This window comes from Enhydra lutris, unplaced genomic scaffold, assembly GCF_002288905.1.
Source record: "Enhydra lutris kenyoni isolate GAN:26980312 unplaced genomic scaffold, ASM228890v2 scaffoldscaffold37, whole genome shotgun sequence".
In the NCBI taxonomy this organism is placed as follows: domain Eukaryota; kingdom Metazoa; phylum Chordata; class Mammalia; order Carnivora; family Mustelidae; genus Enhydra; species Enhydra lutris.
The window spans coordinates 13,477,898-13,496,676 of NW_019154121.1; the positions used below are offsets into that span (position 1 = coordinate 13,477,898).

The 18,779-nt window shown below is 47.5% G+C and overlaps 1 protein-coding gene across 1 annotated transcript; it reads left to right on the forward strand.

The window, feature by feature from the left end:
- The first annotated feature begins 10,826 nt into the window (after positions 1 to 10,826).
- LOC111154467 (frizzled class receptor 4) lies at positions 10,827 to 15,385 on the forward strand. The gene is made up of 2 exons (XM_022514076.1): positions 10,827 to 11,192; positions 13,323 to 15,385. The coding sequence occupies exons 1-2, from the start codon at positions 10,908 to 10,910 to the stop codon at positions 14,649 to 14,651; spliced, it is 1,614 nt and encodes a 537-aa protein (XP_022369784.1). The 5' UTR covers positions 10,827 to 10,907; the 3' UTR covers positions 14,652 to 15,385.
- Positions 15,386 to 18,779: the final 3,394 nt, after the last annotated feature.

Sequence of the window (18,779 nt, forward strand, 5' to 3'; positions counted from 1 at the left end):
TGCTGAATTATCTCATGTAATTGAATACCATACTGAAAGTGAAAAATAGAATGCCTGTATGAGTACAGAATCATTGTATGTATATGGGTTATTTACATTCATAAGCTATGGCTTGCTGCCACTGCCCAGCATCATGAAAGAGAATCATCCCTCCATATTGCTAGCCTGAAGAAAGATCAAAATTCAAAGTTCAAAGTATGGTTTTTCCTGAGTGTGTATTGCTTTTGCACATTGTAAAGTCATAAAATTATAAGTTGAACCATTGTTAAGTTACAGACTATCTGTATTTGCTGCCCCACCAGAGTATAAAGAGCCACATCTTGTACAACTGTAGGGGACACTATTCACCTAGAATATACAATGACCACTTCCCCTGGAGTTTCACCATAGCTTACTAAGCTGTACAGAAAACTTACCTCTAGGATGAGAAGTGGAGAATTCTTGGATTTAAGTAGTTACAGCACTGGCAAGTTTCAACTCAATGCCACAACAAACAGGTGAAGGGAAGCTAACAGAATTTTCCAAGCCCAATGGTAAGGACCTTCATATATGTATCTCATTAATTTTCACAAAAGCCCTAAGTTGATAAAGAAATTTTGTTAAGCTTTTCTTTTTCCCGTAGAGAGTTACCATGGTAGGTTTTTTAATTCTAAGATGGAAAGAGAATTTCCTGATTTCCTTGCTGGAAGATACTGTCAGTCATTCAACACCCTTTGCTGGGGCTTACTGTGTTTCTGTGTTCTACCTGCCAAGGCTTCAGCATGATGCAGTAAGTACTGATCTGTGAAGTCAGAAGGCCTGGGTTCTAGCCTTACTCATATGTCTAGATAGTAGTATCAAAGTGGACAGTCAATTAACATTTCCTTTTCTCTCTCCACATTTATCTAAAATGAGGTGATGAGGTAGATTCTTTGGTTTCTAAGAGTGGTTTCTTTTTTCTCTTCTTTTTTTAAGAGAGAGAGAATGCACTTGCTCTTGCACATGAGAGATTGGGGGAGGTTGGGAAGGGGCAGATGGAAAGAGAGAGAGAGAGAATCCTAAACCCATTGCGGGGCTCAATCTCACAACCCTGAGATCATGACCTGAGTCAAAATCAAGAATCGGACACTTAACTGACGCAGCCACCCAGGCACCCCTCAAAGAGTGATTTCTAAGGGCCCAGTTACACTAAACAATCTATCACCCAGCTCTCTGTATTTGCAGGCTGAACCCTCAGGTCTGATTAATAGGTCTACTGTTATTTACCCAAACTATCCTGGTTTGCTAAGGAGGTGGAAGGAAGACAGTGTGATGTAATGGGAAGAGTTCCGAAGGCAGGGTAAGGGATATCTAGTGCTAACTCTGTCTTGGAGAAGTCATCAGTCTTCTTTATTTGTTAAGTGGGGTTCTGCAGAAGATGATCTGGAAGGTTCCTTCCAGGTCAATTGTAGTCTAACAGATGCTATCAGATCCTACAATTTCTTTGCATGTATCTGAAAATTGTTTATTTTGAAATGTGTCCCTTGTTTTTGTTTTATGACAGAAATGAAACCCCAGGTATAGATTCTTGAAGGCCAAAGAAATGGGGGGGCGGGGAAGGCAGGAAGGCCTAAAATGCAGTCAAATTCTTGAAATGAAAAAATTGAGGACTACTCAGATGTCCATTGACAGATGAATGGATAAAGATGTGGCATATATATATATATATATAAATATATATATATATATATATATAATATACAGTGGAATACTACTCAGCCATCAAAAAAAAGAAAGAAATCTTGCCATATGCAATGATGGGGATGGAACTAAAGGTATTATGCCAAGTAAAAGAAGTCAATCAGAGAAAGACAATTACCACATGCTCTTACTCACATGTGGAATTTAAGAAGCAAAACAGAAATCATAGGGGAAGAGAGGAAAAAATAAAACAAAGATGAAATCTGAGACAGAAATAAGCCATAAAAGACTCTTTTTAAAAAAAATTTATTTATTTAACAGACAGAGATCACAAGTAGGCAGAGAGGCAGGAAGAGAGAGAGGAAGGGAAGCAGGCTCCTTGCTGAGCAGAGATCCCGATGTGGGGCTCGATCCTAGGACCCTGGGATCATGACCTGAGCTGAAGGCAGAGGCTTCAACCCACTGAGCCATCCAGGCGCCCCAGCCATAAGAGACTCTTAATCATAGGAAACAAACTGAGGGTTGCTGGAGGGGACAGGGGTGGGGGAATGGGGAAACTGGATGATGGACATTACAGAGGGCACATGATGTAATGAGCACTGGATATTATATAAGGCTGATGAATCACTGACCTCTACCTCTGAAACTAATAATATATTGTATGTTAATTAACTGAATTTAAATTTTTTAATAAATGAGAAAGAAATTTAAAAGATGAAGGCTGTTGAAGGAAAAAAATGCAGGCATCTGGAAATTCCCAGGATGTGATAAATGAGTGATCTTTAGTATCTGCCCTGTTTGGGGGAACAATTTCTGTTACCTTAGTAATGTACACGATAAGAATTCAAGAAATAGTTGCTGACTGATTAACTTTACTATAATGATTAGGCACGGAACTAGCTGATTATCAAAGGTTCCTTACATTTCTAGTAACCCATGATACCTTTTGCTGAATTACAACACAGGTCTTCCTGACTCCTCAGCCTGAGCTCTCGACCATTAGGCATCCTACTTTAGACAGCTCCATTGCCTCCACAAGTTGGAATTCAGCGTTCTCAGGGACTCTGCTTCCTTACCTATAAAATGGGTAGAATAACAGTAGGTACTGTATAGGTTTGTTCACTTAACAAATATTTACTCAGCACCTGCTGGACATCAGGGATATCTTAGTGAATCAGACAGTTAAGACCCTGTGCTTGTGGACATTCTTTCTAGTTAGGAGAGACAGAAAATGAACAGATAAGCAAGTGAATAATCAAGACAGTGAACAGACATCAGTAAGTGCCATGAAGGAAATAAAACAGGATAAGGAGTGACTGGAGGGAAGGATGAAACAGGAGTGTTGGATAAGACGTCTCAGAGGAAATGACATTTGTCAAGAAGGAGCAGCCCTGGGAAGATGGGGGAGAATATGATGATGGCATTCTACACAGAGGAAAGACTACAGACCCTACAGCAAGAAATGGCTGGGCATGTTTTAGGAATAAAAGGAAAGTCAGTGTAGCTGGAGTGTGGTGAGCAAGGCAGGGGTGTGACCGAAAGTGAGGGAAGATGGCCAGATCTTACAGGACTTTGTAAGTCTGATAAATTTTCTTCCAACAGCAATGGGAGACCACTGATGAGTTTCCAGCAGTTTCAGAGAAGAGCATGATCTGTGGAAGCTGGTTTGAAAGCATCCCTGTTTGCCATGTAGAGAAGAGATTGTTAATGAGCAGTGGTGGGGAGAGGTCTGTCGGGAGACTCCACGTGAGAGCAGATGGGGACTGGACAGTTTGTGGTGATGGAGATAGAGAGTGGAGAGAACTCAAATTTAGGATATCTTCTGGAGGGCATGTGGATTCAATGAGGTGACTTAAGCAAACACCTCACAAAGTGCCAGACAGAGAGGCTCCATTAAATGCATGCTGTAGATAATATGGCCTGGTGTAGAAGGCCAGTCACAATCCCGTAAGTCAAAAAGAAATCTGCCAAATTCTTAGAGTGTCACAGAGCAGGTTAGCAAACTGGTTCAAGCACTCGTTATTAATGTGCCACTTGGGCAAGTCACCTTTTGGGCCTCAGTTTCCCCATTTATAAAATGAGGAGTGGGCCAAATGAACTCTAAGGCAGCTTCCAGAGTTACATCCTTCAAATATTTTGATGGGATATATCACCAGATGCTCGGAGAAGCAGAGTCACTGTGAGTGAGGTAGAATAAGCAATTTATAACAAGGACTAGACCTCACAAAACTATGGAAACCAGTGAAGTACTTTATGTAAGTCATTGCCTCTGTGCCTGGTGTTGGGCCCAAAGTCTGAGAGATCAGCTAGCCCTGCAATCAAGAAGGAAAGTTTGGGAAGTCAAGGGCAAATCGGAACACACAGGGACAAACCGGATGCCAAGTCTGTCAAACCATCTCTAATCTCGATGCAGGTGACTTGCAGAAGCTGGAGTCCTTCACCACGGAGCTATCATGCACCTAGCCCAAGACTCAGAGCAGCTGAAGACGAGCTCACGCAGGTCAGAGTGCTGTCCCTGCCCATAAGACAGCCAGCTGACTCAACGTCATGAAGGCACCCAACTGTGACTTTCAGAGTAGAAAACAGGACTTTGCTTCCCACCTCTCCAGTCTTATGCTAATTTCTCTTGTGGCCAGTCCCCATCTGGAATCATGTAGGGAAGGGAATTTTGACAGACGAGTTCCACTATAGCAAAATAGACAGCACAGAGCCACCAGAATCTACTCCTTGTCAACCTGGCATTCAGACACACCTTTAAAAATCACATGTAGCTGTTAAAGATAATAGCAAAATCATGCTTTCATTTAACATAACCCAAGGGTCCCTCATGCAACTGAAAGCAGTCTATCCTTCTCCCCAAGAGAGGATATAAGTCCCTTTATGCACCTTTGGGTGATCTTCATTCTTTTTCTAGCTGAGTCACTCTCTCCTTTGGAGGTAAGAGCTTTGAGAGGTGATTAGGTCACAAGAGCAGAGTTCTTATAAAAGAAACCCCAGGGAGTCCCCTCATCCCTTCTGCCCTGGAAGTGCACAGCAAAGAGATAGCCATCTAGGAACCAGGAAATGGGCTCTTACTAACACTGCCTCTGCAGGTACCTTGATCTTGAAGCTCTTAATATCCAGAACCGTGAGAAATAAATGTGAGGTGTTGGATTATATCAGCCCAAATGGACTTGGACAGGCATAAAACAATCATTGTGATGGACTTTTTGTGTCAGAGATTTGCAAAAGGCACAGCAAGGGTTGTTCTTCTGTGCTCCACGATGTCTGGGTTGAGATGACTCAACGGCTGCGGGTAGGAACCTCTGGACCAGAGAATCTACTTCCAAGATGGTTTCTCCATTCATACTTCTGGTGCACAGCCCAGGAGAGCTGAAGGAGAGGCTTACCTGGCACTGTCAACTGGAACACTGGCAGGTGGTCTCAGAGTAGCTGAACCACTTAGAGGGCTGCTCAGAGCCCCAAAGCCAACCTCCCAGCAAATAAGGAAGAATCTGCATGGCCTTTTATGACATAGCTTTGGAAGTCACCTGGTGTCACTTATACTGTATTCTATTGGTTGCAGAAGTCACAAGCCTTCCCAAATTCAAGGGGAGGAAATATAAATTCTGCCCTTCAATGGGAGGAATGTCGAAGAACTTGAGGCTATGTTTTAAAACCACCACCTGACACCTTGTCTAGTCTAGTTCATGTTTATCCACAGCAGGTGGCTGGTTCACACTTTTTCATTATTTTACATTATTTTTATTACTGTTCATTTCTCACCTGTATCAACTGATGAGAACGCTGCCTGTGAGATTATTATTACAGGTGCTTTCCCTGCCATGCTTCCCTGGGTCTCTTGGAAAGTCACAAACAGCTAGGCTCACATTTCAATTTTTCTACAAACTTACTACTTATAGGTGATCTCCTGACTTAGAAATCTTTGGTTGGATACTCCTACATATAGGGCCTATATGATTCCTAATGCCTTCTGTGGACAATATTGAGATCAGTGGTCAACTAGCCAATGAACAATGCTAAGAGAATATCTTGGGCTGATTCATGAAGTTTAGAAACAGGCTTCCGAATCAAACAACAATTCTAGCCAAGGCATTTTTCTACCTTAAAATATTTAAGAACCTGCACACACACACACACACACACACACACACACACACACACACACAAAAGAAGTGATTGGCAAATCACTTTTGAGTTCTGAACAAAGCAGGAAGCTGTCCTGTAGGCACGGCCTATACAGTAGACTTGACCATCATTCCAGAACCAGCTGGGTTGCATTTTGATGGCCTCCTGTACCCCGAACATAATGAAGCCTCTCTTTTTCTGAAGAATTAGAGCACTTATAGCCTGAACTATTCATTTTATTCAACAAGCATTTATCGAGTGCCGCAGACACATAAGGTAAATTCTGCGTTGTTCAGGAACACAATGATGAAGAAGACAGCCTCTGACCTTGAAGGACCGTGAAAGGGGTCAAGACCAAGCCAAACAAAAACTGATACCAAAACAAAACCCCCAAACTCAGAATGAGTAAGGGAGCTCAAGAAAAAGCACTTAATTGTAAATAACTTTCACTCTGGGTCTTGTATCTTTGCCTTTTCTAATGTGGCTGTAAGCTCACTGGAGGCTGGAACCACATTCTAATGCCTCCAAACGTCCCAGGACTCTGCTTAGTGACATGTCCACAAGAATCTATCACTAAACATTTGCTACTGGTTTGACTGACAAATACTGAAATGAAATGAAGTCGTAGAGGTATGAAGTATATTGGTAGTTTTTTTGCCTCCTGTGTGGGTTCGAAGTTGCCCATCTGTATATTAGACCATCACCACCTACAAATAAGACTGTCCTCTGCACCATCTTATGCGTGGTAGGGGGAACAACAGGGCTTTGATTCCCTGACATTCAAGACTTCTCTGGTCTTGATTCTCCCCCGGCTAGTGGCACAAGTGATAAGAAGGCCGAGGTTTGTCTCTCCTCTTTGGGTCCGTGATTCCTCAACTTTGAGCAAGATTGGGGTTCCCTTTGCTTTACTCAAGTACACATGTTTTTGTTTCATAACTAGTTTGGGTGCAGAGGGAGACACAGTACCCAGACTATCTATAAACTGGTGGGATGGCACCTGGCTTCTCCCCATGCTCCCCTTGTTCTTCGATAAATTCCCAGTCCTTATGAAGTTTTGGTCCCAGTGAATTTTCCCCTCAAAAACCAAACAGGATAATAATGAACCATTTTCTTGCATTTTCTACCAAGACTGCTCTTTGTGAGTTCTAAATGTTCTGTCCATATTCAAAGAAGCTGGTTTCTTCTTGAGTGGTTGGAATAAGACTTCTCTTGGAAGCTACTGAATATGGATTAGCTGGATTGTTTCGCAGGAAATAAAAAGCAGGCTCCGGGGTGAGTACTTCAGCACTTAATTGGGTTAGCAAAGAACGGCAAATGAGACGTTTTCCTTAGGAGGGAAAGGATGTTTACGGCCCCCCACCCCCCTAGGTGGTGGATTTTAACCTAAACCCTAGTCTTCAAATGCAGCCTTTAATTTAGAAATCATTACAAGAATCTATTAGAGCAGAAAATGTCAGGTTGAAAAATTAACACATCACAGGAGTTAATTAGAACCCAGCCTCTCATTAGATGCAAATAGAGAGCCCTCCAACTGCTGGGCGGCCGGCTGAAGTCACATTTGTTGCAGCTCCAAAGTGGCTGCCTCCTTCCCACTCAGCGAGCGGACAGAGGAAGCTGCCCAGCCCCTCAAGCCAGAGCCACTAGGGGCCCCCAGCCTGCCCTTTAGGTTAATGGAGGGTACCACTGCCCTGTCCCCATCTTCTGCTCCTCTCCTACATGCTCTGTCTGTCACAGGGCGGAGAGCCCTCTGCCTGGAACTCCCTCAGGGAAGTGTTTTCTGCAACAAAGACAAACATGCCAGGCCTGTCACTGGAGCAGACTGGCGACTGTGTAAACCACTCTGTGAGAGGCGAGGCTGAGGGGCTCCAGGCCATTCAGACTTAGCTCTAAGTCGTGGTCTTTGTTTTCTTTCCACATTCAGACTGAAATGTGATTCCCCTGGCTTTCTTTTTTGGAAAATACCTGCGATGAGTTCCATGCCCAAAAAAGAAAAGCTGTTGACAGGAAAAGCTTCTGCCGGGGAAGGGGCTTCTTCCAGCGTCCTCAAAGGAGACAGTGCTTCGAGCAAGCTGGGGCAGGGATGCCAAAGCTAGGAAGAAGAAGTCCAGATTGCAAAAGGGTCATCTGTAACTAGGGATTGGGTGGAGTGTCCAGCGGTTTCCCCTGTGAGAGCAGTACCATGCCCATGAACTTCTGGGCCACGTAGCCACGCGTCTGAGTCCCCTGTCACTTACTGCATGATCTTGAACAAATTGTTCAACCCCCCAGACACCAGTTTTCTCAAGCCGCTGTGTGAAATAAATGGACTAATGCACAGAAAGCATGTGACCCAGTATCTGGCACAGAGTAAGTGCTCTATGGAAGTTCTTGGTTGTCGGTCTGATAATAGCATTGCTTCCTCCAACACTGATGGTGTTCTTTCTGCATGCCAGGCCCTGTGCTGCTCCCTGACCTCGTGGAGTTCATCGTTCAATAAACCATGTATGCATACCTTCAGTACATGGCAAGCCTTCCTCCCTGTCCTGCAAACGTGTCAGGAGAAGTGCCCATTGCACACTAACTTTGCTTTGCTGAGTAGCTCAGAATACCGCAGGCCATCTGCCTCTGAGCAGCCCTGTAACCTCAGCTACCTCCATCCTCACTTTACCCACCATTTTCTCTCAGTGTACTTACCACACTGTGTTACAGTTGTCTGTTTCTTCTTTGCCTCCTCCTGTGAGTTCCTAGAGGGTGGGGATCACCTATTCACTGGATTCATTCATCTCATCATTTATTCACCTCTGTGGGCCTATGGTCTCCTGCATTACAGCACAGTCAAACAAAAGAGGCAACCCTACTGCTGAGTATGTAAACTTCCAGCTGGAAATATTTCTAGAGAAATAACCCTGCCTCCCATCTTCAAGGGTCCTCCTTGGGCCCTAGTTTGCTTGTTCTTTCATTTTCTAACTATTACTTTGGTTCTAGCCTCAGTTTCTTCATCTCTTTAAGGGGCGAATAGAGTTTCCTTCCCTGGGAGGTTGTGATGATGGCTGGAGACAAAGCAGCTTTTACGTGCCTAACACAGCTCTAGGTACAGAGCCAAAAACCAAAACAACTTGATTCCATTCTTGCCCTCAATCAAGTCTAGTTGCCAGTATATGAAAACTAAAACTAAAAAGCAAAACAGGAGCACCACATGAGTGGAACAGATATCCTTCCAACTTGTATCCAACTTCTGCCATCTGCCAGACTTGGCTGAAATAGAGGATACAAACATGCATACATACCTGGTCCCTGTCACCAAGCCCCAGGAAAACCCTGGGAAGTGTTGGCCAAAAAGATCTCAAGAAGAGAGGAGAAAGCTCTTTCTTCAGATTTTCAGACCTGGGCTGAAGGAGATGTCTTTGGGACCAGGCTGGAAAGCAGGAGGTGCCTCAGAACAACAAAAACCAAGTTATTTAGCACTTACTCTGTATGTGCCAGACACTGTGCTAAATGATTACCGGCATTCTCATTTAACTCTTGGAACAACTGTGTGGGGTAGACATGAATTTCCTTATTTTACAGATGGCCCATTTGAAGCTCAGAGAGGCAGAGCAGCTTTACCACAGTCAAGCAATAAGTAAAGGCTTAGAAATCCACCTGCTGAGGTTTTCACTGGTACGACTGGAAAGGGAAAGGGTGAACTAACACAAACCTCCACCCACGGGGTAGGCAGTGGGGTCGGGGAGGCTGAGAATGAGAGGCGGGAAAAAAATTAGATCAAAACAGCGGTCCCATGATCCCCAGACCTCCAGGGCCCTTCGCAGCAGCAGAATAAGTTAGAGATGCAGGCTGCCCTGGAGGGATGCCCGCGAGGCGGGGGGAAAGGGTACCCCCGGCGGTTGTGCGCCTTCTTCGCTTCCCGTGCACAGGTCAAACCTCTCCCCTCCCGCCCTCTCACCCTCCCAACCTTATTTAGAAACCGTGTCCCCGAGACAGGAAGGGCGGCGGGCCGAGAAGCACGGAGCGTCCCGGTCTCATTTCCTTTCGAATCCCCCTGTGGAATTTCATTTCATACGGTGAGGAAATCGGAGCGCGAGACCGTCGGCTGGTCGGCTGCTCCGGGGCGCCTCCCCCACTCGCTGCTGGAGACAGGCAGCTCCCGGGCGCAGGTCCGGCCGAGTCTGGGGGCGGGGAGACGCGGCCCCGCTCCAACCCAAGCAAGTTAGCAGTGAAAATAGCTGCGAGCTTGCGTTGTACCAGGCACGGGTCTAAGCGTTTTACGCATTACCTCTAATCCTCCCAAGTCTCTTTACGGGTGAGGAAACGGACGCCGAGAGGTTGAGCAATTTGCTCAAGGTCACACAGCTGGGATTTAAAGCCACAACGTTTGTAAATCGAAATCCCGTGTTCTTTGTGCACGTTTCTCTGCCTGATAGGTAGGTAGCCCCGGGCTGAGGTGACAGCCGTAAGAGGGGAAGGACAGGGAGCCGACTGATCAGGGAGCGTTTCTCACCTGGGAGAGGAGGGCGCAGGCTGGCCCAGCGGGAGCAACTCCGCTCCATCCCCGCCTGGCCCCCGAGCGCCGCGAACCGGGTGGGAGGAAAGTGAGAGCCGGGAAGCCGGGCGGGGCGCTCCGGGAGGGAGGGACGGAGGGACGGGGGAGGGGGGCTGGCGGGCGGGCGGGCGGGCCGGCGGGGGCCTGACTCTCCCAGCGGCAGGCGGCCCCGCCCCTCGCTGCCCACGGCGCCCGGCCATTGGAGAGGCGCGCTGTCCGTCCCGCCCCGCCACCGCCCAGCGAACCTCCACAGCGCCGCGGAGGGCTGGGGCGGTGAGAGCGGCGCGGTGCTGGGTGCTGGCGGTGTTCGCCCAGACGCAGAGTGGACGCGGCCGGCGCCGGCTACGGGCTAGGGGGCTCTCCGCCTGCAGCCATGACCCTCGCAGTCTGTCCTTCGGCCCCCGCCACAGGCGTCTAATATCCCACACAGTCGCGCGCAGCTGCCGGAGACCCGGCCGCTGCCCCTTCTTCGCCCTTGGCGCCTTATCACACTCCCTTCCCGGGAGCTGGGAGCAGCGCGGGCAGCCGGCTCCTCCGTGCAAACTGGGGGTGTCTGCTGGACCACCTCCCGCCGCCGCCGCCGCCGCCCCCGGCTCTGGCCATGGCCTGGCGGGGCGCAGTGCCGAGCGTCCTGGGGGCGCCCGGGGGCGTCGATCTCAGTCTGAGGCTGCTGCTGCTGTTGTTGCTGCTCCTGGAGCCAGCGCGGGGCTTCGGGGACGAGGAGGAGCGGCGCTGCGACCCCATCCGCATCTCCATGTGCCAGAACCTGGGCTACAACGTGACCAAGATGCCCAACCTGGTGGGGCACGAGCTGCAGACAGACGCCGAGCTGCAACTGACAACTTTCACGCCGCTCATCCAGTACGGCTGCTCCAGCCAGCTGCAGGTGGGCGCCCCCACCCCCACCCCTAGCGGGACGGGACCCCTTGGGCAGGGACGCCCCAAGCTAACTCCGTGGAGCCCTTGCCAAGCCAAACCCTCTGCCCCCTTCCAAGGCTGAAGGGTAAAACTATCCTGGAAAAGTGATTTCCAACCCCACCCCCACTTTTCTGTCCCTTCTCAGGGACTGGAAGCCAAAACGTTGTGTAAGTCATCTGGCCTGCGAAAGAACCCACTCTTACAGCCCGCCCTTCCGTTTTTCTCCCCTGCTCACCCGTGTCTAGCCAAGCCCCTAACCCCAGTGGAGCTGAGGGTTATCTTTGCCAAGGATTTTGGCGGCCGCTGTTCGGTGGGCGAGTCCCCAGCAGGGCAGCCAGCTGCAACTAAGACTTGGAAGGAGAGATAAGGAGCCGGGAACTTCTCCTCTCAGACCTTCTTTCTCCCTCATATTTTGGGGTGGCTTATTAAATGAAACCCCCCTGCCGCGTTTTCTGCGGAGCGGCCCCTCCTCGCGTCGTCCCGCATGACTTTAGAGGTCATGCAGGAAGGAATAGTTGGGTGGCTTGAGAGCGTTCTGATCCTCAGGGTTGAGGGCAGGTTTAGGATTTGGCGGAGAGAAAACACAGTTTGGGGAAAAGGTGATAGTGTGTGGTCAAGCTCCAGGAAGGTAATTTGCATATTGGAAGGTTTTTTTTCCCAGTCATTAAAAGTTTTAAAGCTTCTGTAATGATAGGGAAAATGTTCAACCTACAATAGGTGAAGAAATAATTTGTATATACAGGGTGGTTATAATCTTACAAAACCAAGAACCCATTCATTTTTTTTTTTTAAAAAGGAACTGAAAGAGATTTTTTAAAAAAGGTTAGCACTGGTTGTGTTTTGGTTGGTGAGGCTCTGAGTGAGTTTTAGAAATTTAGACAAGAGAGAACTTGGGAAGAAAAACAGAGGGTAGTTGTCCAGGCTGAAAGCTTCAGAAATCCGTGGTTCTGGTTATAGCTTCCAAGAGATAAGAAATAGGCAGGCAGCTTACTTAGTAGGTGTGTGTTTTTACACAGGTCATTTTAAAAAGTTGGACTGTGGTTTCAGAAAGATGGTCGGGATTAGACCTGTTGCTGCTGAAACACTCCCTTTGGAGTGTTCAGAACTTTAGAACTAGGTTATAAAAGCTTCAGAAATGATCCACTAGCTCTCAGTTTGGAAACAGCACATATCCTGACATCAGTGGCAATTTTGTTGGAGAAACAGCTTTTGCAGGGATATATATTTTTAATTACATGTATCCTGGGGAAGCAGCCAAGCTGTTTTGAAGGACAGGACTGGATCCCTTTACATGCTGGAAAATAGTGACTTGTAACTCTAGACTTCATAGACAACATCTGTAAGGAGCCAAGCTGACTGTTTATCAATGCTGGAGGAATTGAGGACAGCAACTGGACTCTGTCCTGCTGGTACTGCTGTTCCAGAGACCTCACATTTATATTTTCCTATTATGCTTCATTATTATTCATTGAGGAAATCTGGCCAAACAAAGCCCTGGTGACCAGAGACCCCAACCTGCACCCCATCCTTGGGTCCACCAGTGTCTCAATTAGGACATTTTCTGTTTCAGTATGGGACTGATTAACAAAATAAATTTGAGGGGATAAAGTAGAGAAAAGAGGGAATATAAATAGGAGAAAAGCCGGATCTATAATTTTTTTTACATTTATTTTTATGGTGATAAAGAAGTGATAAAGAATTTATTTACCAAAATAAATTACCCCATCACCAGAATGACTCAGTCATTAGATTAGTCTGTTCAGCTCTTTGAAAGAGGGAGATGCAAAGTCAAGTCCTAAGGTTTATTTTCTTAAGCGTTATGCAAAAAAGGGGTGATGTAATTCTTCAGGTCCTTTTTATATATTTATTTATTGACGGTCTCCGGGAAAAGATTGCTAGAACCCAGGAAGCAAAGTGTGCATGCGATGGATTTTTTTAAGCACCCTAGTCTGAGGTCAGAGTAAACAGTCAGAGTCCTTATAGCTGGTTTAAAAGTCAATACGTACTTTTGCCTGGAAGCATTCAACTCTGCTTCGTGCAAGCATTTGGTCAGACTTCCAAGTCATTGTTTTCTTTGTTCATTTCATTACTTTTCCAGTTCTTCCTTTGTTCGGTTTACGTGCCAATGTGCACAGAGAAGATCAACATCCCCATCGGCCCGTGTGGGGGCATGTGTCTTTCGGTCAAGAGGCGCTGTGAACCCGTCCTGAAGGAATTTGGCTTTGCCTGGCCCGAGAGCCTGAACTGCAGCAAATTCCCACCCCAGAATGACCACAACCACATGTGCATGGAAGGGCCGGGTGATGAGGAGGTGCCCTTACCTCACAAAACCCCCCTCCAGCCTGGGGAAGAGTGCCACTCCGTAGGCACCAACTCGGATCAGTACATCTGGGTGAAAAGGAGCCTGAACTGTGTTCTCAAGTGTGGCTATGATGCTGGCTTGTACAGCCGCTCGGCCAAGGAGTTCACGGACATCTGGATGGCTGTGTGGGCCAGCCTGTGCTTCATCTCCACCGCCTTCACCGTGCTCACCTTCCTGATCGATTCCTCCAGGTTCTCCTACCCTGAGCGCCCCATCATATTTCTCAGTATGTGCTATAATATTTATAGCATTGCTTATATTGTCAGGCTGACCGTAGGCCGGGAAAGGATATCCTGCGATTTTGAAGAGGCAGCAGAACCTGTTCTCATCCAAGAAGGACTTAAGAACACAGGATGTGCAATCATTTTCTTGCTGATGTACTTTTTTGGAATGGCCAGTTCCATCTGGTGGGTTATTCTGACGCTCACTTGGTTTTTGGCCGCGGGACTCAAATGGGGTCACGAGGCCATCGAGATGCACAGCTCTTATTTCCACATTGCTGCCTGGGCCATCCCTGCTGTGAAAACCATTGTCATCTTGATTATGAGGCTGGTGGATGCAGACGAACTGACCGGCCTGTGCTACGTTGGGAACCAAAACCTCGATGCCCTCACAGGTTTTGTGGTGGCTCCCCTCTTCACGTATTTGGTGATTGGAACCCTGTTCATCGCTGCTGGTTTAGTGGCCTTGTTCAAAATTCGATCCAATCTGCAAAAGGATGGGACAAAGACAGACAAGTTGGAAAGGCTGATGGTTAAGATCGGGGTCTTCTCGGTCCTGTACACGGTGCCTGCCACATGTGTGATTGCCTGCTATTTCTATGAAATCTCCAACTGGGCGCTCTTCCGGTATTCTGCAGATGACTCCAATATGGCGGTGGAGATGTTGAAGATTTTTATGTCTTTGCTGGTGGGCATCACCTCAGGCATGTGGATTTGGTCTGCCAAGACTCTGCACACCTGGCAGAAGTGTTCTAACAGATTGGTGAATTCTGGGAAGGTAAAGAGAGAAAAGCGAGGGAACGGTTGGGTGAAGCCTGGGAAAGGCAACGAAACTGTGGTATAAGGCTACCCGGGCTCCACGCTTTCCAAATTTTGAAGGTGGGGGGGAATGCTAGCATTTTGGCGCAAGTGCGACTAAAAGTTTCCTGCAGTGTATCTCAGTTTGAGCAAACTGGCAACACATCAGTGACCCCTATAAGCCACTGCCACCTGCCCCTCCCTGCCACTCCCCTGCATCATAAAAGGAATGATTTTGCTGCAGACTTTGGAACGATCCAAAATGGAAAAGCCAGTTAGAGGCTTTCAAAGCTGTGAAAAATCAAAACATTGATCACTTTAGCAGGTCGCAGCTTGGAGCGTGGAGGTCCTGTCTCGATTCCAGGAGGGTCCAGGGCGATACTGCTTTTCCCTGCAGAGTGAGATCTGGGCTGTGAGTAGGTAACTCGCAGGGAGAAAGATTAACTTTTTTAACCCTTAAAATCTTAAATACTAACTGGGTCTTTCAGATAGCAAAGCAATCTCTAAACACTGGAGACACTGGGTTCAGACAAGTGTTACAAGAGTTTTATAGTTGGGCTGATCTAACATAAACAGTTTCTGTGCTGTGCTGTCTGCTGTTTAGGGCTTTGTGGATTGCTCTCCCAAGAGGTGGTGTCAGAACCTTTCAGTGCCTTTGTCATAAAACAGAATTGTTTGAAAAAAAAACAAAAGTACTGTACAAACACACGTAAGGTATCCAGTGGATTTTTCTTCTGTCTCTTCCTCTTAAATTTCAACATCCCTGTTGTAGACTGCTGCTGTTTTCTTTGTTTTGCATTAATGACTCAAAATAGGTATTTTTATAGGATTTTTTTTTTTTTTTTTTTTTTTTTTGCACAGCAGCATGCCTAATGAGGGGGAAGGTAAGGGTGATTCACTTTCTGACAATCATTTAATTCAGAGGAAAATGAGATTTATCAAGTCGACTTACCTTACCGACCCCGGAGACCTGTTGCATTGAGCAATGGGGACTTAATATATTTTACTTTGTGTGATTGCATCTATGCAGACGCCGGTCTGGAAGAGCTAAAATGTTAAGTTTCTTGGCAACTTTGCATTCACACAGATTAGCTGTGTAATTTGTGTGTGTCAATTACAATTAAAAGCACATTCTTGGACCATGACGTAATAGTATACTCAACTGACTTTAAAACCATGGTCAGCTTGCATTCTCAGAATGATAGTGCCTTTCTTTTCTTTAGCATAAGAATGTTATCAGTCTAGTCTATGACCACCATGAAGACTTTTCTGTTCTGTAGAGAGAACTAAGGACAGCTAATCCAACTACTCGGTGCAGAATTGTTTCCTAGTAATTGGCAAAGGCTCCTTATAAGATTTCATTGGAGGCAGTGTGGCCTGGAGTATTTATATGGTGCTTAATGAATCTCCAGGATTCCAGCCAGGAGCTAGGTTGGTTAGTAGGGAATAAAGTGTAGACCATATGAAGTGAACTGCAAACTCTTAACAACACAGGTCTTAATTGCCTTTTGCAGGGGTATCCAGAGCTTTTAAAAGTTATGCTTTATGTTCCTCACAATGGGGTACCCCCCTAGCAGCCTCTCAAAAAGTTGCAATTCTTTTAAAATTGTAACTGGACTCTTAACCTTAGGCCTTCTAGTCGCCAGATCTCTGGGACAAATGGTTGACAATGTCACAAGTCCTTGTAGCTCATACCTATTTTGCTTCAGCAACTACTTTGCAATGACTCACTTATTATTTATTCATGCCCCACCCCACCCCCCTTTCAGAAACAGGTAGGAAAACTCTTTTATCACATTTCTTTGTGGAAAAAAATTTCCATGGACTCAGATTCCCTAATAGGTGGTCAGATTCTGGAAATACATGTGTCCTTTCCCATCCTTTTTGAGCTGTGGTTTGACACTTTGCTTTCTTTGTTTTCTGGAGCTCCTGAGCCGTCTGAGGTAAAGATGCATAGAAGGTCTGTTGTGTATTTTGGGAGGGAAAGTCTCGGGGCTCTGAGGACAGATGCTGACTGGGCGCGGAGGGTCCCTGGTGTGTGTGTGTGTGCGCGTGCCGAGCCCCAGTACCTTGGCTGGACTCCGGGTCAGGGTTCCAGGAGCATGAGAAATGATCCCCAGAAGGGCCCGTTGAACTCCATTTGAGACTGTGTCGCCTCTGGAATACAAATGTGAATTCCCTGTGCTGCTTGCAGACAGTTCCCAGAGCTGCCCAGGGCCCCGGAGCGTTCACCCAGGGGCAGGGCCTGCCCTTACTCACGCTCCGCTCCAGCGTCCTGGGAGTTGCACCGCTGGGAGTTGCGCGGAGACTCTGGCCCAGGAAGGGGAAGAAGGACGGTGCAGCCGGGGCACTGGCCTCACTTTACGACCGTAGGCCTCCGTCAGGCGCTTGTGTTTCTGATGGCTCAGTGATCGTGTGACCCAGGCAGCACCCGGCAGAGGGCCCGGCACAGAGTAGGTGCTCGATATCTGTGAGAAATGAAATAATAATAATAAGAGGGCTTGGGTGAACCGCTCTGCCCGAGTTCGGGAGCAAACACGTCCCTTCTGCAAATGTCTGGCCTTCTCAGGGGAAGGTCCATTTGACCGGAAGTGGCCCTCGGTGCAGCCGGGATTAGGAGCCCTAGCTGTGTCACAGGGCTGTGGGCCTTTCCTTTCACATTCCAGACAATGGAGAGTGTTTACAGTTTCAGGAAAAGAGCTTTGTGGCTGCGGTCAGTTACGTGTTACCTTGAGGTGACTGCATCACCTCTTCAGCTGGTATCTGTTTAAAAAAAAAAAAAAAAAAGTCAATTATTGGCACATTTATGAGTGCCCACTCTGTGTAAAGCCCCGTTGTTAGGCACCTTTGGGGACGTGGAGGAGTGCAGGCTTTGTCCTCCCCACTGGCCTGGACTGAGGATGCGCCTGGGTCTGCCGAGTGTTGCTCTTGGAAGACGGGCCACTGTTTCACGGTCTCCCACCCATCAACCACTTCCTGGGTCTTTCTGCCTTTCCTGTCTCTCTCATCCCTCCCCACGATTCCCCGCTCGTCAGCTCCAGGGGTTTTGACAGGATGCCTCAGCCCAGTTTCATGACCAGCTCTGTGGAGATCCCCCAGGGATCAGATCCCACTGAACACTGGCTGAAAGGATGTGAGCTCCCACACCTCGTGGGGATGGTGGGGGGGCAGGCTGCTCAGGGCTCGGGGTGTTTCGTGTGATATGTGCAGGGGAATCTGAGGACATCTTGCTAGGGGAAAGGTTAGGGCTAGGGTTTTTTGAAATCAAGAATAAGTAGGGATGATTGTAGCTTCCCCCAAAACGCCTTGGCCTCTGGAGATTTTATTCAACAGGGCCCCAGGGCACCTCTGTCCACCCTCCGCTCTGGCAAGCCCCTCTTTCTCTTCGCAAAGGCGACCCTTCAGGGCCGAGGAGCACGGGGTAGGGTGCAACTGGCCAGAACCGTCTGGTTGAGCTACTTGGTTGATTCATATCCTTTTCCTCCCGTTTCCTGAATTCTGAGAAGGCTTCTGAGCCGCCAGTTTGCTCAGGGTCCTGAAACCACAGAAGGCAGTGCCGCTGTTTCTTTCCCTGAGATGCTCTCTGACTTTCCTCTCCCCAGTCACTCCCTCACCAGCACCCTCAAACCCAGGATCAGGACAACTTCTGTGTTGACGTTCTGAATTGTGACTTTACCAGCACCCTGAGCTCTGTCTTCTTTGGTGCCCTCCCACCCCCCAGCGTTCCCGGTCACTGAATTCAGGCCTTACTGTGTTAGCAATGGAGCTGGGACCTGAGGACATGGAGGAGCTCACCAGCCTCAGCCCTGGAGCACAGACTCGGTTTACCGGGATGTCACCAGGCTGGTGTGGCCTGTGGCTTCTGGGGAAGTGGCCCTAGCAGCAGTCAGTGGGGAGAGCCACAGAGCATGGACTTTGGAAGGACCCCCCAGGATCAAGCTATGTCCTGATTTTCATTCTGTGATGGGAGAGATTGGAGGGAGTTAGTTGCCTTTCCAGTCAGTTGTGTCCAGTCACTGGACTCTAACAGTTCTGGGTGTTCTTTTATTGTATTTGGGTTGAGTCCTCCTCTGATTTTCCTAATGTTGGGCGAAGGACCCAGGTTATCATTTTCCTCTGGGCCTAGGTCATAGATCTTGGAAACTCCTAGAAGAGCATTTTGCTCCTCCCAAGG

What these genes read in the sequence shown, in the direction of transcription:
- LOC111154467 (XM_022514076.1), top strand. Translation starts at nt 10,908, where the DNA reads ATGGCCTGGCGGGGCGCAGTGCCGAGCGTCCTGGGGGCGCCCGGGGGC. An exon ending in GCTGCTCCAGCCAGCTGCAG is followed by an intron (nt 11,193 to 13,322) that starts GTGGGCGCCCCC and finishes TTACTTTTCCAG; the next exon opens with TTCTTCCTTTGTTCGGTTTA.